Genomic DNA, 18,833 nt, shown 5'->3' on the forward strand with positions numbered 1-18,833 from the left:
TTGCTAATTGTAAAGTATTAATAGTTTATTAAGTATTAAATTAGAGTTCGTACATGCTTTTTTTTCTGGCTAACTTTTCTCACGCTATCGCTTCTGCAGATTGTTGCTTGGTAGTGCTAATATCTTGATCAGTTGATCCCGAGCTGCGATTACCCGCGGAACAAACTTCTTGGTCCTGTTGTAGCGTACCGTTTGCTAAGCCTTCATAGTAAAGTTCTTCATAAAATTGGTTCCTCAACACAATGACGACGATGGTCACTGGGGTGCATACGAATGCAATTACAACGGCATAAATCAACTTCATGACCTGCGGTAGTGGATAGTCGTTGAAGTAGTAGTCGTGGGACCCGACTTTATGACCTATACCAGCAAGTATACCCATAGTAACGGGCCAAATGACGATGAACATGACAATCGCCAGGATCATGGATCTGATGAACTTCTGCACAAACCATTCTATAAAGTTCATGAATTTTGATTGGGAGGGATCATGAATGAACTGAGACGTGAGAAAACCTTTCAACGTAGCTTCCTTACCCTTGGAAATGATTCCTCTATTGATTTCTAAATAGCCAAAGAGCCAATTATGATTGTTATAAAGAGTGTTCTGCTTCGCAAGAACGTTGTCCTTGGATTCGAAGTAATCTACAATGAAGCGCTTTTTAGGGGGTGGTATTTCTTCGTTAGGCTCGATTTTCAGCGGCGATGGCTTCGTAATCCATTTATTCAATCTGAAAACTGGTCTCTTGTAGTCGTCGAATCCAACTAAAATTTCCTCGCTAGCCCATGTAAGGCCAACTTGGATAAATAAACTTAGCGCACAATCGCCCGAGATGGTGTGAGGAAATGCCCATAGGGTGATCAGATCTACACGGGAATGGTACATGGCATATGCAATAGCGAACTCGATGCCGCCTGAAATTATGGCAGAACCTAGCGCTTGGATGATGAAAAGATAGAAAATGATGAACCAAATGGAATTTCTGAACCCGGTCGGGGTCACTGGCGCTGGCTCTGAGGATTTCATATATGTGGAGAGCGTCTATTTTCAAGGGTATTGATGCATATATATGCGTATATATGAGCGCCGGTGGAAGATATAAATGTGTTAAAGAAAGAAATAAAGAAAATTAGTTTTAGATCAAAGGCAGGTAAAGTATATTTTTCAAAAACCGATGCAAATCGTATACAGCATATGAATTAAGGAACGCGATGAAGGTGATGCTAATATGAACTGCACTAAATTTTCCTTCTTTTTTTCCACTTTTGTGTAGGAAGATTATTGAATCAGGAAAGCGGGAAAAACCGCAAAGAAAAAAAGTAAACCTATCCGTGAAAATCAATCACGTTACCGAAAAGGGCAAGATCCAAACAAGAAAAGCAAATAAACGAAACCCGAATACTAGAACAAGCAGGACACAACGAGGCACGAGCGTCGTTTGCAGCCGAAGCACTTCATTTATTGCGTTAGTTAGCAGCGGCTGGACAATACGAGTTTCCACAATGTGTCGGTCGGTCAGTCTTCGATCATGCACCACGGTTGTTCCGTCAAACGATCAGAAAACACACGCGGAAAACCCAAAGGAAAAAGATGGGAGAGAAAAAAAAAGCATGAAGTTGAGAAGCAACGAAACAAGGTTTGATCCAGAAAGGGGAGGCAAAGGCGAAAAAGGCGAAGGAAAAACGTTTAACATAATTTTACAAGTGTAGTGAAATAATGGGTGTCATTAAGAAGAAAAGATCGCACCATGGCAAGGCTTCGCGCCAGCAATACTACACCGGGGTACAGGTCGGGGGAGTGGGTAACATGGGCGCGATAAACAATAATATCCCGTCGTTGACGAGTTTCGCGGAGGAAAACAACTATCAGTACGGATACGGCGGCTCCAGTGCGGGCATGAATGGCAGGTCGCTTACTTACGCGCAACAACAGCTTAACAAACAAAGACAGGACTTCGAACGTGTACGACTTAGACCAGAACAGCTCAGCAATATCATACATGACGAGAGCGACACGATATCGTTCCGATCAAACCTTCTGAAGAACTTCATAAGCTCGAACGATGCATTCAACATGCTGAGCTTGACGACGGTACCGTGCGACAGAATTGAGAAGTCCAGAGTGTTTAGTGAAAAAACAATGAAATATCTCATTCAAAAACAGCACGATATCAAAACACAAGCCACAGAGCAGGAAGAAAAGCCTCTGGCGCCACTTAAGTACACAGAACTTATAGTAGCCGCGGAGGGCGGAAGCCGTAGCACAAAGGATTTGATAGACGCTGTCTTCGAGCAAGGCAATCATTTGAGGTGCCAGCCAGACGGCGTTGTCGTACATCGTGACGACTCTGCGCTAGTGAGTAAACTCCGCGGCGATCTCCGGGAAGCGCCCGCGGACTACTGGACACATGCCTACAGGGATGTCTTGGCACAATACCACGAGGCTAAGGAGCGTATCAGGCAGAAGGATGTCACTACAAGCGGAGCGCAAGACGGGGTAAGCTTGCAGCAGCAGCAGCAACAACAGCAGCAACAACAACAACAACAACAAGCAGTGGCTACAGTTGCCCCGCAAAGTCCTCACGCAGCTGCTACGGAAAAGGAACCGGTACCCGCTGTGGTAGACGACCCACTGGAGAATATGTTCGGAGATTATTCCAATGAGCCGTTCAATACGAATTTCGACGACGAGTTTGGAGATCTTGATGCTGTGTTTTTTTGATGATCATGGGCGGCTACTTCTTGGAATGATATATTTTCCTTCTACATATTTAGTATATTTACGTGTGAATATGTATGGAGGTAAGATCAGATAGATCTTTTTTTTGTTTTCTGTGTATTTTGTTTGTCATTCTGGATTTTTGCAGCTTGCTTCTTAAATTGGAAGCAGTGCCTGCACAATTGGTTGGTAATGTGGCGTTTGTTCAATGTGTAGGATCTTTTGTTACCCCCTTGTCCCGGGGGCCCACCCTACTCTGACGCGGAGAAAGGCTCGAGATGTGCCAGTTGTAAACACCGCCTCATTTCCCTTGCATTCTCCCTCCAGTGAAAAAGCAGTGCGATCTATCTCCGAAAAAAAAAAAACTTCCTCCGCGTTTACAGTGGATCATGCAACATGATTTCTGTAGATTAAAGACGTTTTTTTTTTGAATGAGCTAAATTCCGTTTGATTAGCCGCCCATTACGGTGGCTAATCAAAGATAAAACTCTATATCCCCGCTTGACATATCGGCGGCTGTGAGCAAGGAAAATAGTATATAAGTTCGTCGGATTTCTTATTTGTTTCTTCCCTTAAAATAAGTTCTTTCCCTTTTCCCTTCTTGGTCTTGTTCCCTCTCTCTCCCTTTCTCTCGTGTTTGGTGGTTTTTCTTGGTTAATTAAAATAATAAAAGAGCAAGAACAACGAGGAGAAGGCGATTTTGGACTAGAAGATCACGAAGAAAAAAAAATTCTAATTGCATTCCTATATATTTTTATATACATACTCTCTATTGTTTGTTTTGCCTACTCAAAAAGAAAGAAAGAAAAAATATTGTCTTTTTTTAGCTTGTTGAAATAATGAAAACCGAAATCACCACTGCGGATTCCCTTCGTGATCCTCCCTCAAGCGGTCTTAAAGTCGACTCTGAGCTGGCTATCAGAGAGGACATAGACCAATTTCTGCCCTCAGAGGTGTCTTCGTTGGGGTCAGGTCATCGGAACGATGGTGAGGATTCAGACACTGATAGCGACAACTTTTTACAAGATCCTGAAGACGATGCGGATGAAGAAACCACTGGTAGAGGGACAGTCGCGACCACTTCCATCCCCGCTGAGTCAAGAGGCCGTCCATCTTCTTGTATCTTCGTGGCAAGTTTGGCTGCGGCCCTATCCGATGATGAATTATGTCTGTCGGTGACGGAAAATTTCAAAAAATACGGTGATTTGGCTAGAGTTAAAGTTTTGCGTGATAACGCAAATAGACCTTATGCTTTTGTTCAATACAACAACGACCATGATGCTAAACACGCCCTGATTCGTGCTCAAGGCACTTTATTAAATGGCAGAAGATTGCGTTGTGAACCCGCAAAAGTGAATAGGACATTGTACTTGAAAAATCAACAAAGTATTGATTTTAACGAGATCACTCAAATTTGTGAAAAATTTGGTGGTTTGGAACAGATTGTTCCCGATAGAACTGATAATCAATATACAAGAAGATATACCTATCCGATATCTTCGGCAAATTCATGGTTCGTTCAATTCATTTACAGAGACGATGCAATCAGAGCTTATGCGAATTTACGAACTGATCCAAATTGGATTATCGAATGGGCCCAAAATATAAACGTCCCAAAAAATTATAACCTTTTACACAAGAGCAAATATAAAAGTTCTAAATATCACCAAAACAATGATATTACCAATAACGATGGTAGTAATAATAATAATAATAACAATAATAATAATGATAATGGCGAGGATTCAAGGAGGAATGGTAGCATTATAGAAGAAGAGTGCGAACATGCAAATGGGAGTGATTTAGACGAAAAATTAACGAGTGATGGTATTGATGACGACGAGGATAAAGATTCCGAGATTACCATTGATAAAAAATCCATTTTCGTAGGTCAGTTAGACAAGGAAACTACTAGAGAGGAATTGAACAGAAGATTTTCCACTCATGGTAAAATCCAAGATATTAACTTAATCTTCAAACCAACAAACATATTTGCTTTCATTAAATATGAAACTGAAGAAGCCGCTGCTGCTGCTTTGGAAAGTGAAAACCATGCAATATTCTTAAACAAGACAATGCACGTTCAATATAAAGAAGTTGGTGGCCGTCACAATAGAAAGTTCTCTGGTAAGAACGGTGGCAGCAACTTTAACCATCATCAATTTTTCAGCACCAGATCCGGCAAAACATTTACTGGGCCCGAACTGAACTTAGCACCGCCACCTATCAATATGTACAGGAAAATGAGTGGTGGATCTCAACAGGAAAGCGAAAATATGATGCCATATATGTCCATGGGGCCCATGCCCATGGGGCCTCCACCAAATGCCGCAAGTCTCAATGATTTTGAGATGTTCCCTCCAAGTTACTCCACGTTTATGAAGGGAATGATGCCATTAAGGCGTAAGTCTATGCCCAATTCCTGGTCTTCTCCTTCTTCCAAGAGTGTAAACTCTGAAAATGAAAGTGTTGATGGTGGTGATGAGAATTCGGAATTGCCTTCCGAAATTCCTGAATCGTCTGGTAGATACAATGCTGCTAATTCCTTTACCACGTATAATAACTCCTCGGCAGGAAGCTCTAATAACAACAACATTAAGTCTCAATATAAGAAACGTTATGCAAGGAGGTCAAGTTACGGATACAATGAGGTACCACCAAAACCATACTATTTCCAGCCTTATTACTATCACCCAATGCAATACCATATGGGCCCCATGGGTCCGTTGCATCCTTCTCAAAGTTCTGCCGGGAATCATCATCCATATATGATGGTTTATCCAATGCCACCTCCTCCGCCTTCTGGTTTAGATGGAAATATGATGCCTCCTCCAATAAATGTGGGCCAATCCCATGCCGCTAATCATGGCGGTACTCATCATATTCAGGCAAATGAGTTCATGTCAAATGATACTGGTGACATAAATGAGGATAATAAAGCTTCTTATAATTTAGACTACTAAAATGAATGGTGGGGAAAAGCTGCAAAAGATGAGTGTAATTCAGCGGTGATGTTAACTATAAAAGTGCACTTTCATTTTCTTTTTCCTTTCCTTAATTTTTATTTCGGATCTATTTCTACTTAGTTGTGTTTTTATCTTTCCTTCTCCCCTTTCGTCTCCTAATCTAACAACACATATTATTATCGGGTTTTGTTTACAAGCCACTCGAAATGTTTTTGCCTTTTATATATTCTTCTCTGTTTCTATTCTTATATATACATTTATCTTAATTTTTTGGTAGATTTTTTTTTACTTATATTTGGTTACTGTAGAGAGCCTTACCAATGGTGTATCTCGATTAAATATTTATCTAGAGCATTGAGCAATCTCTTTAAGTCATGCCTACTGATTTCCTCCTTAATGATAACTAGCTCCATGGGAACCTTCCCATTGAAATACTTGAGTAACTTGTTAAAAAGAATCTGGATATCTGAAGGCTGACCATAAATACATCTGTAGAGCCACCTTTTTTCAATGGCGGTGGCTCTTTCAGGTTCCAAAATTATAGTATAGTCATGTTGCATCTCCGGATCATCGTATTCGAAGTGTAGTATTTCCTCTTCATCGGCAATAGCTATTTCATTATCATTACGATCGTCAGCACGACTATCATTTTCGTTATCATTTTCGTTCACATCTTTGTTGTTGTTGTCGTTGGACTGCCTGCCTTCTTTCTTCCCCAAACACGCTTCGTTGGCGTTTGCATCTCTATTTTGCCCATCTTCGTCATCCAATTTTTTATCTGTCTTTTTGTAGTCCATGCTAGGCCTTCCAGCAGTATTAGCCTTACGGAATCCCTCCTTCTCTAGGTCCTCATCCACTGCCATTTTTATATGTTTGTCCACTCGAATATGTACGAAAGTTAGTAACTGCGTTACATATCCGTACCGTATCAACCACGCCAACGCGTTAAGATAAACTGGTTTATGCTCCCTTGATGGAATTATGTTACTGTATGCCTGAGGTTTATCCGCAGATAACAAACTCAAAAAAATGGGTAAAGTGGGCAATGATGGGAATTTGGATCTGAACAATATTGAATTTTGATAAATTAGCGGTATCCTGTCACCTTGGTCCTTGTTATCTCCACAATTCTCCATTGTTTTCACGTTTGCATCATTCTGTGAAGTACTTTTAAAATCGTCTATTGTATAACCTTGAATAGGAGCCAATGGCGAAACAAAATACGTGTATTTGGAGCTTAGTGGGATCACTATTCTTGCATGTCTCCAATACATTAAATGCAATGCGCAAGAGCGAAGAATGCTAGATTCCAATGAGTTTGTCTCTGAAGTAAGGACGTCCTGTGAAGAAGGGTTATCTAATAACTCACTTATCAGATAGCGATACGACCTTAGCGGGATATTTGGCTGGATATTTCTCACTAAATGTTTCAATATGAGAGTACCAATATCGTCCTGGTATGAAAAGGTTTCGAGGGAGCTAATAATATTATTTGGCTCGTCTAACAATAACAGAGCGTAGTTCAAAAGATCATCATTATCGTCACAGTAGTAATTGCTTTCATTCTCATCCCCGTCATCAACATTTGCCGCTCCACAGTGACCAGTGCTATTAATATTATTGCCGAACCTGTATATATTGTTGTTAGTATCACTGAGCTGAGCCTGATTATTTTGACGATTTTGACCTTCAATTCTCAACGATGATTTTTCTAGAAATTTCATGTTCAAAATGGATGTCAAATATGAGCCCTTTAACACAGGTTGTAGTTTAAAGTTTGGCATTTTTTCAAACTCGTTCTGGATCGGAATTTGCAAGGAAATTACTTTATCGTCATTGATTTCAAGACATGCGATTTCATTTCGTTGGATTTTATCAACACATTCTGTCAGCGCTCTAGCCAACGAAGATTTGGATAAAATTCTTTGATACAAGTACTTCCCCTTATTTCCCGCACCTCTTATGGATCGGTATGTTTTCGAATGTTTCAGTACTCGTTCTTTTTCCTTCAAAATTATATGGCATTCGCTAGAAATATATGAAGTTTTTGACTGCACATATCTTAACAATAACGATAATCTTGTAACAACAAACTGATACATATCATCAATCCTTTTGTTATATTCAATTAAATGCGGATTCATAACAAAGCATACATGAAACATGTTCATATTTTTGCCCAAGTCTTCCTTTTCTCTCTCAAACTCGGTTCCATTGATGTCAGTATTTATCCTCAAATTCGGCGTATCAGTATAAGTTTCATGACCAGCATTATTATCGTAACCAGTCTCAGCTTCACCACTATTAACTTTCTTCAAAGTGTTCTCACTTAGTGAAGAAATCTTGGAAGCAACAGATTTCTTTCTACTAATGTTTGTTGTGGTGCTCGAAGATCTTTTAGAACGGGTTTTATTTTTATGCTTGGATTTTCTCCATCTTCCTTGAGAATCTACATGGATCGGCAAGCCTAGGAAGCAAAAATTATCCACCGTGAATTCGAATCTAGTATTGCACATTTCCCTCTCAGGACTACAAAATTCTGCAACAAAATCATTATCAAATTCTAAAATTTTATTTATATCTTGGAAGTTTTCCTCTTCAAAAAATATTTCATTCATAGAAATTTTACCATCTTGCAACATTGCTGAAACCTCTATGTCTTCTTCAACATCGTATTGTGTATGGGAATTTCGTTGGCTGTTCGCGGCAGCTTTATGATAATGATGATAACGATGGTGATAATGGTGTGGTGACTGACCAGGAGTATCATTGAGGCTATTATTACGAAAATCTTGGTTATGCTCTCCCGTGCTAGAAACAGATTTTTTGGAGGAAACTGAACAACTCCCCGTAAAATCATTTCCATCAGTCTCGTTAGATATATTTTTTAACAGCTTATTACCTTTGTTGGTGCTCTGTGATGGTTTGGATTTGAGTTTTCTTATTGGAGAATGCGTCTTGGAATCAGCGCTCTTCTTGGTACTCAGCTTATGGAAAAAATTCTGAGATCTCTTGGAAGTAGTCTTTGATTTATTGTTCGTTGCGGAATCTAGGTATGATTCCGCTACTGAGATGCTATCGTTTTCCCTCGTCATCTGTGGAGAAGTCGGAGACATTGAATCGATAGATTGAAAACTCGAATTAGTCCTTGATAAGCCATCTTGTAGAGGGGAGGATGAGGATGAACTTGAAGGAGAAGAAGATAAAGAAGGCGACGATAAGGAAGAAGATATGGAAAACGAATCGCTTGAAATATCTAAGTAGTCCGTAGATAATTCGCTATCACTTAATCCTGATGATGATGTCTCAGATTCGGGTTCTGGGTATTGGAAAGTCCGAGGGTTGTTCTCGATATCGGTTTCTCTATAACTTACGCCATTACTAACCGTAGGAATTGAGCTTTGTGATCCTACAGTATTAGCATGTGATCTAGTTGAAGGTAATATCCCACTATTAGTATTAGCATTTGTCATAGACGGCGTAATAGCGGTATTACAATTTTTTACTGAGTCATTCAGGGCAATTTGAGAAGCTGTTTTCGCAGAGCCAGAATGAAACAGGTTGTCTTCTTTTTTTGTATTTGTGTTTTTTTCCAATGTTGCATGGTTTCCATAGAGGTGCTGGTGCTTCGTTGGATTATTTGTTAGAAATGCCGTATTGGAGGGTGGATAGTGATAAACTATTTGTGGCCCCGAATGCGTTGAAATGACGAGGTGAACACCTAGTAGACATGAATTGGGCAAGCATTCATCCATTAAAGCTTAGTAAGTACCTCCAAAAATGGCTTTGTTTGCTTTCTTTTGAATTTCCTTCAGGTATCTATGGCTTATCTATGTTAGATGTTATTTTAATTTATGACGAGCGAAAAATCTGGGTAAGGTAAGTAATCTTTATTTAATGTATAGTATTCTTCATTCAAATACTCATATGTAAAATTATATGCCATCTTAGTATAGTGGTTAGTACACATCGTTGTGGCCGATGAAACCCTGGTTCGATTCTAGGAGATGGCATTTATTTTTGAAAAATTATTTTTAATTCTTAAAAATCTTATTTAGTATCAATAAATTCAATTTAATATTTAGATAAAGCTCGCTTTCAGTTCTTGATATTTTTGTTCTATAATGCAACTCCTCCTTCTACTATTCACTGAGATTGAAAAATGCTAGCGTCGATTTCGTTCATTTCAGCTTTCTTTTGAAAAAAAATCTCTCGCTGACATTCCATAATAAAGTTTTTTAAAGGCGATGTTGCAACATTCTCGCTGTTAGCAGTCAGAGAAACTATCAAATTCTTGGCTAATGAGTAGTCCCGCTGATTCAAACCCAATAATTGGATGGCTTTGTTATGCACTCCATTATTTTGTGCTAAGACTTGGGTAATATGAATGCCTTTATAATTGGCCATCGTGCAATTATACACGCTGTTTGCGCTCGAATGAACATAATTTAGAGCTATACTAATCCCATAAGGGTCAGCATCGGTGAATATAGAGCAGCTCGAGATTGAATTAGAGCAATTTTGTTCTAGTTTCTTTAGGAATAACCTTGTCAAGAAATCAGGAAAACCCTTACCGGTAATTAGCATGGTATTTGTATTCAACTTTTGATAATTATTTACTAATTTTGTGAAGACGGCCTCTTTTTCCACTATTACAAGATTACACATGCTTGTTGTCCCTAACTTGATGATTGCATCATCTTGGAAAAAGGGAATTAGACAGGGCTTACCAGGGAAAACCGTTTGTTTTTGCAACTTGGATTCATTCTCCCCTGTCAAGATATTGTCATAAATGTCGATTGGGAAAGGCGAATAAACTAATCCCTTTTGAGCTGGTATAATATTTAAGGATTTTCTTGGAGAAAGCTTGAAATTAAATCGTATAACATCTAGCCATTGAACAACATTTGCCTGTCTCTGGAACAACTCTACGTTGGAATAGAAGATGTCCCTCACTGTAGTATTTTTGCCTAGCGGTAGTTTTTCCATAACGATTTTCAATAAGTTCAAAAGGATTGAGAATCTTTTCAACTTGAACTGGTGAGTGTATAGATGTGGGCCATTCAAAGGGAAGTCAAGTGTTGTATATATATCAGAATTGTTAACATCACCTTTTTTTTTTTTGTTTTGGAAGACAATTGAAATTGGCTGCTGATGTTGCTCTAATGAATTAGCCGCCAATGACAGGAAATGCTTAATATGAGCCAAAACATCCGCGTCTGAACTAGCAGTTCCATTTGAGTGATCATTAGGGTTTAAATGAATGGACCGTCTTTTAGAAGAGAGTGCTTTGACCAGTTCCTGCCTTGTTCTATATTTTTTCCTTAATCCTTCCAGAGCCATTGAGGAGCTAAACTTAATATCTCTATTAAAAGCTTGAAAGTAAAACAAATACGTGTGGCTAATTAAGTCCGGACTAGTTGAGTATAATCGCTGAAAGTAATATGATTATTCCTTGGTAGCGGGTTTTTTTTTGATGTTGTTCCTTTTAAAATTTTAGTTTTAGTTATCAATTCCTATGCTGGAGAAAGCTAACGGATCGCTTCTCAAAATAATTAATAACATGAAACATTAAAAAATTGCAGTAGATAACAAAGAGAGATAATAAATAAATATAAAAATCACGTCGACTATGCTAGAAATATAAATTATTTGTCATTAGGAAACTTCTCTTCTAAGAATTTCAACTTACTCTTGAAAGTGTCAGAATCGAAATAGCAACCCTTTAACCATTGTTGATTTGAGCTTGTTAAAGAGTTGGCATGCAAAATTCTCCTGTTGTTAAAGATAACACAGCAGTTTTCCGGCAACTGCAATCTGAATTGATTGCTGAAGTCATTAATATGACTCTCGAACAGATTCAACCCTCTAATGAACGACTTAAACAAAAATCTCTCTGTTAGTTTAGCTGGCGTTGTAATTAAATTCAAGTCCGGATTGTTATTAAGATCTGAGGGCTTATCATAAATTCCGAAAGTGAAAGGTGCCTGATATGGGGGGGAGTAGTTGATGCATTTGATCAAGGCCTCATAATTACCTAGCAGAGTATTGTCTTCGTTAATGTCGTGATGCTCGATCAAAGGTTTGGATTGGTAGTACCTCTTATCACCGTTTTCATAAATATAATTTACAGGAACGATTTGTAAAGCTTCATAAGCTTCAAAATCCGATTCTCTAACATTACGCGTAGCATAAAATGCGTCCACAAAATAATTCATGGGTCTAGTATTGGGATCTTCCCCTTTCGCAGCAGGCAAAGATTGTAGAATTTGAAAACCTGGTACATTTTCCAAAAACGGTAAATCCGTATGCAATGGTAAGTCTTTATTGGCGTAATGGGCATTGACACTTGTTGCCTGCGATGCATTCACATCAAATGTTCCTTCGCCATGTACGGTCGATCTTATGGGTCCGATCCTCTCACAGATCTTTTGTATGGTAAGGCCTTCAGAGGGGGATGAAGGAGTACCGGAAATGAAGGCGATACCGAATTTTTGTAGGTTGACCATCACTTGGAAAAGTTTGGAGTCATCCTTAGGGTCAATGAACTCGTTGTAGTTCACGGAGAGCAAGTCCTTGATGTTATTTTTCAGGATGTGCTTGTTCCACAACTGGGGTTTATATCTAGATTCCTGCTTTCTTGTTGCTGGTGAAACAAAACTGGAACCCTTATAGTCGACAAGGAATTGTAAAGGGAACCGGTGATGACCGCCATCTTTCCATTTCACCTCTAAAGATTTCCCGTCCTCAGAGATTTGAATGTCCTGAGGAGCGGTCATTTTCTCGTTATGATATAGTTCTCCCGTGGTTACCAGATTGGCACTTTGGGACGCATCTCTAAGGAAAACATTGTTGAAGCAAACGGAAACCGGTTTGCTGGACTCCTCCATGGAGAAGGTAATTGTCGTAGAGTCTCTATTAAAGTACGTCTTGATGATATGCCCCCGATTCGCAGCTGCAGCCGCAGCCGCAGATGTGTACATCCTTGGTGTAGTGGTTAGTCTGGCGAGGATTCGAGACCCTCTGCCTAAATTTGATCTTAACATTTTGTATTGATAAATGGTTTCTAATAGTTATTTTTTCTTTTAACGTGAAATATGTTCCTGGCAAGTTGTGAAGTGTCACCCCTGATCTTTGGATCTAAAAGGGCTTCTCCTTATATAGATAGCACTTTTCCTCGAGGATTAACCCCGGAAATGTATTCCCGACCCCCTTACGGCTGCGCAAAGTTCCTTACTGAGCCATCCAAAGGTAAAGGGAAGGGTCCGATGATAATGGTAGTTCGAAGGAGGAGAGGGGAAGCGGGGCTGGTACGATGTTACGATTATGATTATTATTATGATTATGATTATGGATGTTACATAAACTATATTATTCCGTATAATATTATTACTAGTGGTAATGCATGAAAGGCCTTGGTCTGTCTTGATTAGTCCTTGGTCTCCGCGGTGTCCTGGGAGGGCTTTATGCAATTGCCGTCTCTCTGCTGTTGCTGCCTGTACTGTTGCTGTTGTTGGAGGAAGCGCTCTCTGATCATTTCTTTTACCTCCTGTTTCTGCTTCACCCATTCTTCAGCCTTGCCCAACGTAGAGTCGACTACGCCCATGACGTTCCTCACCATTTCTAGGGACTCTTTGGCGAGAATGAGCACTTTCCCATTCGGGGTGACGGAAGAGGACGGTGGGGGTGTATCGCCGTCATCTTTGTTCCTTTTCTGCTGTTGCTGCTGCAGAAGTTGTTGCTGCCGTTGCTGCCGTTGCAGTTGTTGTTGTTGTTGCTGCAGCTCCACGTTTTGTTCTTGACAGTTGGCATAGTGAAATGAGGTGTGATGCGGCAGTGAGGTACTGTGAACGCTGTCAAACCAATTTGTGGGCAGATTTAACAGGCTTTCTCGAACCTGGGACCTTGCGGGCTCCGGCAACGAATTTGCTGTAAACTTCGATATCAGTGAGTAAACTTTCTTGACTGTGCCGACCACCTCCATCTTTACCACAATAGACTGCTCACTGGCGTTGACTTGCTCCGAGGCATCAAAGAACTCCTCGTCGTCATCATCTTCGTCAGACGATGTATCGTCCTCGCCAGCTCCGGCGGTCGTCCCAGCACTTCCATCTTGCTTATGCAAAGGGTGCACCTGCTCCTTTTCTACAAGGTCCTGCAAACAGGATACTTTATCGGAAAGCTGCTTGTTAGCCAGCTTTAAAAGATGCAGGCACGTAACAAGCCTCTTCTTAGACTCGATGGACATGTTAAGCTTGTACTCTTTCAAGTTGTCCTTCCCCTTGGCAATCGCCTGCGACAGCTTCTGTCTCTTGTTGGTGAAGAACTCGTCGTCGTTGTAGTCGTAATCGTCATGCTCGTCGTCATCATCGTCCAGTAGCCTCCCTATCGATTTCAGTGGCCTCTTGTTGGTGTTTATTTCATCGTAGAAGGTAACTACGTTGCTAATAATTTTATTGCTTACGCGGTCCAGGATGTTCAGCGGCGTCGTTGACAACTCACTTGCCGACCTTTGGTCACCTTGCGAAACGTCTTCTGATCGCTGTGGCTTCTGCCTGCATGATTGTTTCAACACTCCCAGTACTTCAGCCGCTTCTACTTCTTCCTCTGATAATCCTAAACGTTGGTTTTCAGACATCAATGACTAGTATCTTCGTTAAAAACACTGTCCTGATACACACGCTCTAATCAGCACTGTAAACAAATGCCACGCTCTGGCCTGATATACTTTATTCGCTAGATGCAGATCGCTGTTTTGCTCCAATCCTCTTATTAATCCCTCTCATTGAGGTGGAAAAAAAATAATAACGCCCGATTTTACCCGGTTGCATATGAAGATTATAAGGTGCCAACTATGTAGTAAAACAAACGTGCCATTTATCTATCTATGAAGTACATGTGCAAGCGTCAGACAATATATGCGTACTCCTCGTCGCTGATGGTCTTGTATCTGACCCAGGGGAAGGACTGGTACTGCAACTGCGGCTCTTCGACCTTCAAGTACTCAACTTTCAGGCCGCTACATGTACAGTACGGAATCTCGAAATCAATGTTGACTAACTTATCTCGAGGAGTAACGTGGGCAGTTTGTTGGTCGTGGACTTGTCTATATAATTCCTCCAGCCTTGGTCCCGTACGCAGGGGTGGAGGATTCATTGAGGTTTTCATTTCTTCTTGCAAACGGTCATATTCTTCTTGATTAAAGAGGGGAAACTCCGCTACCATGGATGCACACGTATTCGGGTCATCTTCGTCGTTTTTATCTTGTGAGGCATTGTTCGTACTATGTTCCCGGTGACCCTTCATGGTTTGTATCTCCCATAGAAGAAAATCGTCACTCAAGTTAAACACGACCTTGCCGATGTTGGCCTTGAACCTAATTTGCTTGCTGAGGTCTATTTTATATTCCTGGAAGACCTTTGTCAGCGGGATCTTAACGTTGAGCTTCGATGTTGAATTGGTCGGTTTGAAATTTGTTTGAATTTTGGTTACAATTTGGATTTTGAATTTCTTCAGTTTAGGTTTGATCTCAAAACCTTTCAATTTTATCATCGGCGCATCCTTTACATGCCTCTTCAACTCGTATTGGCAAAGGACAAATTCGCCATCCGGCGGTACAAATTCGATTTCTCTTGCATCTGTTGCGGCCTGCGAACCAGCATCATCATCATCATCATCATCCTTTTCTTCCTCTTTTTCAATTGTGTTTATGGAATCTAGTGAGACACACTGGTGGAAGCTGGAATTTGACATAAATTGAGGGTCTTTGTTCAGTATCTTATTGATGGATATTTTCAGTTTGGGCATCCCTGACAAATAGCACCTGCATACAATTTCTCCATGTATCAGGTTCTTCCTAATCACTCCCTTTTCAAAATCCATTAAGTACTGCACACGTTCAATAACATCAAGAAAGAACTCATTTTTGGCGTAATGTATCCCCTTTGTTCTCCATGATATGGGCATTATAATTGTCTTCGCAATGTCTCCATTGATGTATAAATCATTGCCATCATTGGGGAGCTCATCATTAATGGACTCTTTACCGGCATCATTCTTGTTTCTCAGTGTCTCTTTGACGGATTCTACCACGTTGATGCCCCTATTTTCCTTATTGTTTACCATTATACTTTTTAATTTGTTCTTACCCACATTCTTCCCTTTGGTGCTCTTTTTATTCTTCTTTTTCCTCTTTTTATCCTTCCTCTTCTTCGTATTACTGTACTGGCTATCGCTATCGCTACCGCTACTACTACTACTGCTCTCTTCATTAGAGCTCCACTCCTCGTTGTCTATTGTGACTTTTGGCAGATTGACTTTAACACGGATGTAGTCCTTGATAATACTTGGATCTGTTACTTGTACAATACCAAAGTCTATGCATTCGTCCATCAATTCCAAGACAAGTAAGACGTTGTCCAGTATGACATTTTTGGTTAAGACCTTGATTTCAAAGTATTTTTGTAAAAGATGATAGAATTGTTCTAGAAAGGCTAGTATAGTCATCAAATCTATATTCGGTTTGTCTGTGGTATGTATCACTGAAACAAAATGCAAAAAGTCTCTCTTCAAATGTATAAAGAACCAATTGTTCTGGGAGAGAACTGGAGGCGACTCGTCATGATAACATTGTTTGAAGCTCGAAAGAACCGACGACAGATTCGGTAGTGCCCTGATATTCTTAGATACCAGTGGCTCCAGATTTTCATCCAAGATAAAAAGGCTTGACGACATGCTCTTCCTTCCGGATTTGTTCTTTACCTATTTTTGGGTCCCTTTATTTGCTTTTTGTCAAAGGCATTCTCAATTTTCCAATCTGGAATTTAAGTCTTTCCCTGTTATGAAAGAGCAGATGCAACTTCTCAAGAGCAAGACGAGCCAAAGTAAGAAAGTAATGCACAACAAGATAGTTAGAATTGCATCCAGTGTGCTCACAGGGGGCAAATTACTCGAGAAGTTAAAGCCCTTGACCCACTGGAAAGTTCAATGGGACCCTAACAGGACCAAATGTTTAGGAATAACAAGAGAGGTAACCTTCAAGGACTACGAAACCACTTGGGCTTTTTTGACCCGTGTCTCTATGAGATCTCATCTATGGGGCCACCATCCCTTGATTCACACAAGCTACACCTGGGTCAAGCTTGAACTTCGTACGCATGACTTAGACCAGAATGACGGAGATCAAAACCAACTTAGCGATATAGATGTCCGGATGGCCAAGAGAATAGATTCCTACATCGAGGAGATGACAACTTAAGAAGACAGGGCATGTCTAAAGGACAAATCCTTCCTCTCAATTTCTTTCCCCTATCGATTTACTACTGGCATTTTTCTACTACCTATCCCATTCTCGCATTGCAACATGAAAAAAATGATAATTGAAGAAAAAAGGTATTGAAATTTCAATTGTATTGTGTAAATCATTTTTGGGCAAACTAGACACAATAAAATAGCGAACGGAAAAATGAATAGAACGTGGCTATTGCTGACGTGGCTATTGCTACTCTGTGGGACAGTTCAAGGGAACCAAGAAACCATAAATCAAAAATATCACGATGTCTGTTCAGGAATGTATTCCAAGGAGGATTTCAATGGAAAAGTGGACCCCTTCATATCATTTACGTTAGAGGAACTGTCACTTGCTGAAGAAGACGATGATGGTGAGGGGGTTAGTGTTGCTGTGTTTGATTTCCAAGATTATGAGCACATTGGTGTGCGGTTACCCAATGGGGAAATTCAGTATATTTGCGATGACTACGCATTGGATTTGGGCCTCTGTGAAGCTTCATCCGAGGGGCAATTTATCATTCAAGAGACGGCTATCGACCCATTCACCAGTAAGGAACATAAGTTAACCAGTCAAATTTTGACTTTTACTCAACAAGAATTGGGCACGAACGAAAAGACATACCCAATAAATAAAACTGGCTACTATTGTGTGACCACGTCGTCTTTCATTTCTTCCAGTTCCAAGTTTAGGGCCACGGTGAATTTTAGGAACGCTTACGGCCAATTAGATGCTTCAGAGGCATACAAGATGCCTATTTATGCCTTTTTGGCCGTCGCTTATGCCATCTGTACGCTAGCGTACTCTTGGTTATGTTGGAAGCATAGACACGAATTACTACCTTTACAAAGATACATCTTAGTATTTTGTATCTTCCTAACAGCTGATACTATTTTCGTCTGGATGTACTATATCATTGAGAATCAGAAGGGAAACTCTAGCGTGGCTCTTCATGTATATATGGTTTTCATATCGATCTTTAGCGCTGGCAAGATGACTTTCACACTTCTCCTCGCCTTGCTGATATCTTTCGGTTACGGTATAGTGTATCCAAAACTGGACCGTACATTGCTAAGAAAATGTCAGATATTTGCGGTATTCACATTTGCAGTATGGGTTGCGTTCTTAATCCAAAAATATTCCCAAAATTCCGAGTCTTTATCCAATTTGATTTTGATTACTGCTATCCCCTTAGTACTATGCCTATTCGCTTTCTATTATTTGACCCTTTCTTCAATGAACAAAACGATGACCTATTTAAAGGAACAAAATCAAGTGGTCAAATTAAACATGTACAGAAAATTGATCATATTGAGTTACATTTCGTTGTTTATACTATTTTTGGGCTTATTGGTCTCTACTTTTGCGTACATTGGGATGGACACGGTTGACATGATAGAACAATATTGGAAAACAGAATTTCTCATCACAGATACTTGGCCCAGTTTTGTTTATTTCTTGGTCTTCGTCGTTTTCGCATTCTTCTGGAGACCTACAAGTACATCCTATTTACTGGCGTGCTCGCATCAATTACCAACTGACTTGGAAAATGTATCAGAATTCGATTTGGATGATATAAATTCTTTATCTGATGAAGCACCGCCTAACAGGGAACCACGCAATGACTATCAAGAACACGATCACAACATGGACATTGATTTAGCGTCCGATTTTGAAGAAGTACCAAGTGTTAATGCAAACATGGACGCAAATAATGACGTATTGTTCGACGTAGATTACGATAGGGACACAAAAAATGATAGACATGCTACATAAACGGATCAATTACATAAATTTAAAAAAATTTCGTTCTTTTTTTTTCCTAGCTTTCTTTTTCTTCCCTATACATCTGTAATGAAAA

The 18,833-nt window shown here is 40.0% G+C and overlaps 10 protein-coding genes and 1 non-coding gene across 11 annotated transcripts; 5 read left to right on the forward strand and 6 right to left on the reverse strand.

Moving 5' to 3' along the window:
• Positions 1–79: 79 nt before the first annotated feature.
• Positions 80–1,027, reverse strand: SPAR_H00160 (uncharacterized protein; the record flags this gene model as incomplete). Its single annotated transcript, XM_033910753.1, has 1 exon — positions 80–1,027. One exon carries the CDS (start codon positions 1,025–1,027, stop codon positions 80–82), a length of 948 nt encoding a protein of 315 aa, XP_033766644.1.
• Positions 1,028–1,717: 690 nt separating this feature from the next.
• SNF6 (Snf6p) lies at positions 1,718–2,722 on the forward strand (the record flags this gene model as incomplete). The annotated part of the gene is made up of 1 exon (XM_033910754.1): positions 1,718–2,722. The coding sequence occupies one exon, from the start codon at positions 1,718–1,720 to the stop codon at positions 2,720–2,722; it is 1,005 nt and encodes a 334-aa protein (XP_033766645.1).
• An 836-nt stretch (positions 2,723–3,558) lies between these two features.
• Positions 3,559–5,682, forward strand: RIM4 (Rim4p; the record flags this gene model as incomplete). Its single annotated transcript, XM_033910755.1, has 1 exon — positions 3,559–5,682. The coding sequence occupies one exon, from the start codon at positions 3,559–3,561 to the stop codon at positions 5,680–5,682; it is 2,124 nt and encodes a 707-aa protein (XP_033766646.1).
• Positions 5,683–5,999: 317 nt separating this feature from the next.
• On the reverse strand, positions 6,000–9,440 carry NPR3 (Npr3p; the record flags this gene model as incomplete). Its single annotated transcript, XM_033910756.1, has 1 exon — positions 6,000–9,440. One exon carries the CDS (start codon positions 9,438–9,440, stop codon positions 6,000–6,002), a length of 3,441 nt encoding a protein of 1,146 aa, XP_033766647.1.
• Positions 9,441–9,626: 186 nt separating this feature from the next.
• On the forward strand, positions 9,627–9,698 carry SPAR_Htrna1H. The gene has a single exon. It is a non-coding gene; the product is annotated as a tRNA-His (tRNA).
• Positions 9,699–9,831: 133 nt separating this feature from the next.
• On the reverse strand, positions 9,832–11,028 carry SPO11 (DNA topoisomerase (ATP-hydrolyzing); the record flags this gene model as incomplete). Its single annotated transcript, XM_033910757.1, has 1 exon — positions 9,832–11,028. One exon carries the CDS (start codon positions 11,026–11,028, stop codon positions 9,832–9,834), a length of 1,197 nt encoding a protein of 398 aa, XP_033766648.1.
• Positions 11,029–11,333: 305 nt separating this feature from the next.
• Positions 11,334–12,731, reverse strand: AIM17 (Aim17p; the record flags this gene model as incomplete). Its single annotated transcript, XM_033910758.1, has 1 exon — positions 11,334–12,731. The coding sequence occupies one exon, from the start codon at positions 12,729–12,731 to the stop codon at positions 11,334–11,336; it is 1,398 nt and encodes a 465-aa protein (XP_033766649.1).
• A 383-nt stretch (positions 12,732–13,114) lies between these two features.
• OPI1 (transcriptional regulator OPI1) lies at positions 13,115–14,323 on the reverse strand (the record flags this gene model as incomplete). The annotated part of the gene is made up of 1 exon (XM_033910759.1): positions 13,115–14,323. The coding sequence occupies one exon, from the start codon at positions 14,321–14,323 to the stop codon at positions 13,115–13,117; it is 1,209 nt and encodes a 402-aa protein (XP_033766650.1).
• A 269-nt stretch (positions 14,324–14,592) lies between these two features.
• APM2 (Apm2p) lies at positions 14,593–16,419 on the reverse strand (the record flags this gene model as incomplete). Its single annotated transcript, XM_033910760.1, has 1 exon — positions 14,593–16,419. The coding sequence occupies one exon, from the start codon at positions 16,417–16,419 to the stop codon at positions 14,593–14,595; it is 1,827 nt and encodes a 608-aa protein (XP_033766651.1).
• Positions 16,420–16,579: 160 nt separating this feature from the next.
• MCO14 (4a-hydroxytetrahydrobiopterin dehydratase) lies at positions 16,580–16,942 on the forward strand (the record flags this gene model as incomplete). The annotated part of the gene is made up of 1 exon (XM_033910761.1): positions 16,580–16,942. The coding sequence occupies one exon, from the start codon at positions 16,580–16,582 to the stop codon at positions 16,940–16,942; it is 363 nt and encodes a 120-aa protein (XP_033766652.1).
• A 207-nt stretch (positions 16,943–17,149) lies between these two features.
• SPAR_H00250 (uncharacterized protein) lies at positions 17,150–18,748 on the forward strand (the record flags this gene model as incomplete). Its single annotated transcript, XM_033910762.1, has 1 exon — positions 17,150–18,748. The coding sequence occupies one exon, from the start codon at positions 17,150–17,152 to the stop codon at positions 18,746–18,748; it is 1,599 nt and encodes a 532-aa protein (XP_033766653.1).
• Between the last annotated feature and the right edge of the window lie 85 nt (positions 18,749–18,833).

Source organism: Saccharomyces paradoxus, chromosome VIII (assembly GCF_002079055.1).
Source record: "Saccharomyces paradoxus chromosome VIII, complete sequence".
In the NCBI taxonomy this organism is placed as follows: domain Eukaryota; kingdom Fungi; phylum Ascomycota; class Saccharomycetes; order Saccharomycetales; family Saccharomycetaceae; genus Saccharomyces; species Saccharomyces paradoxus.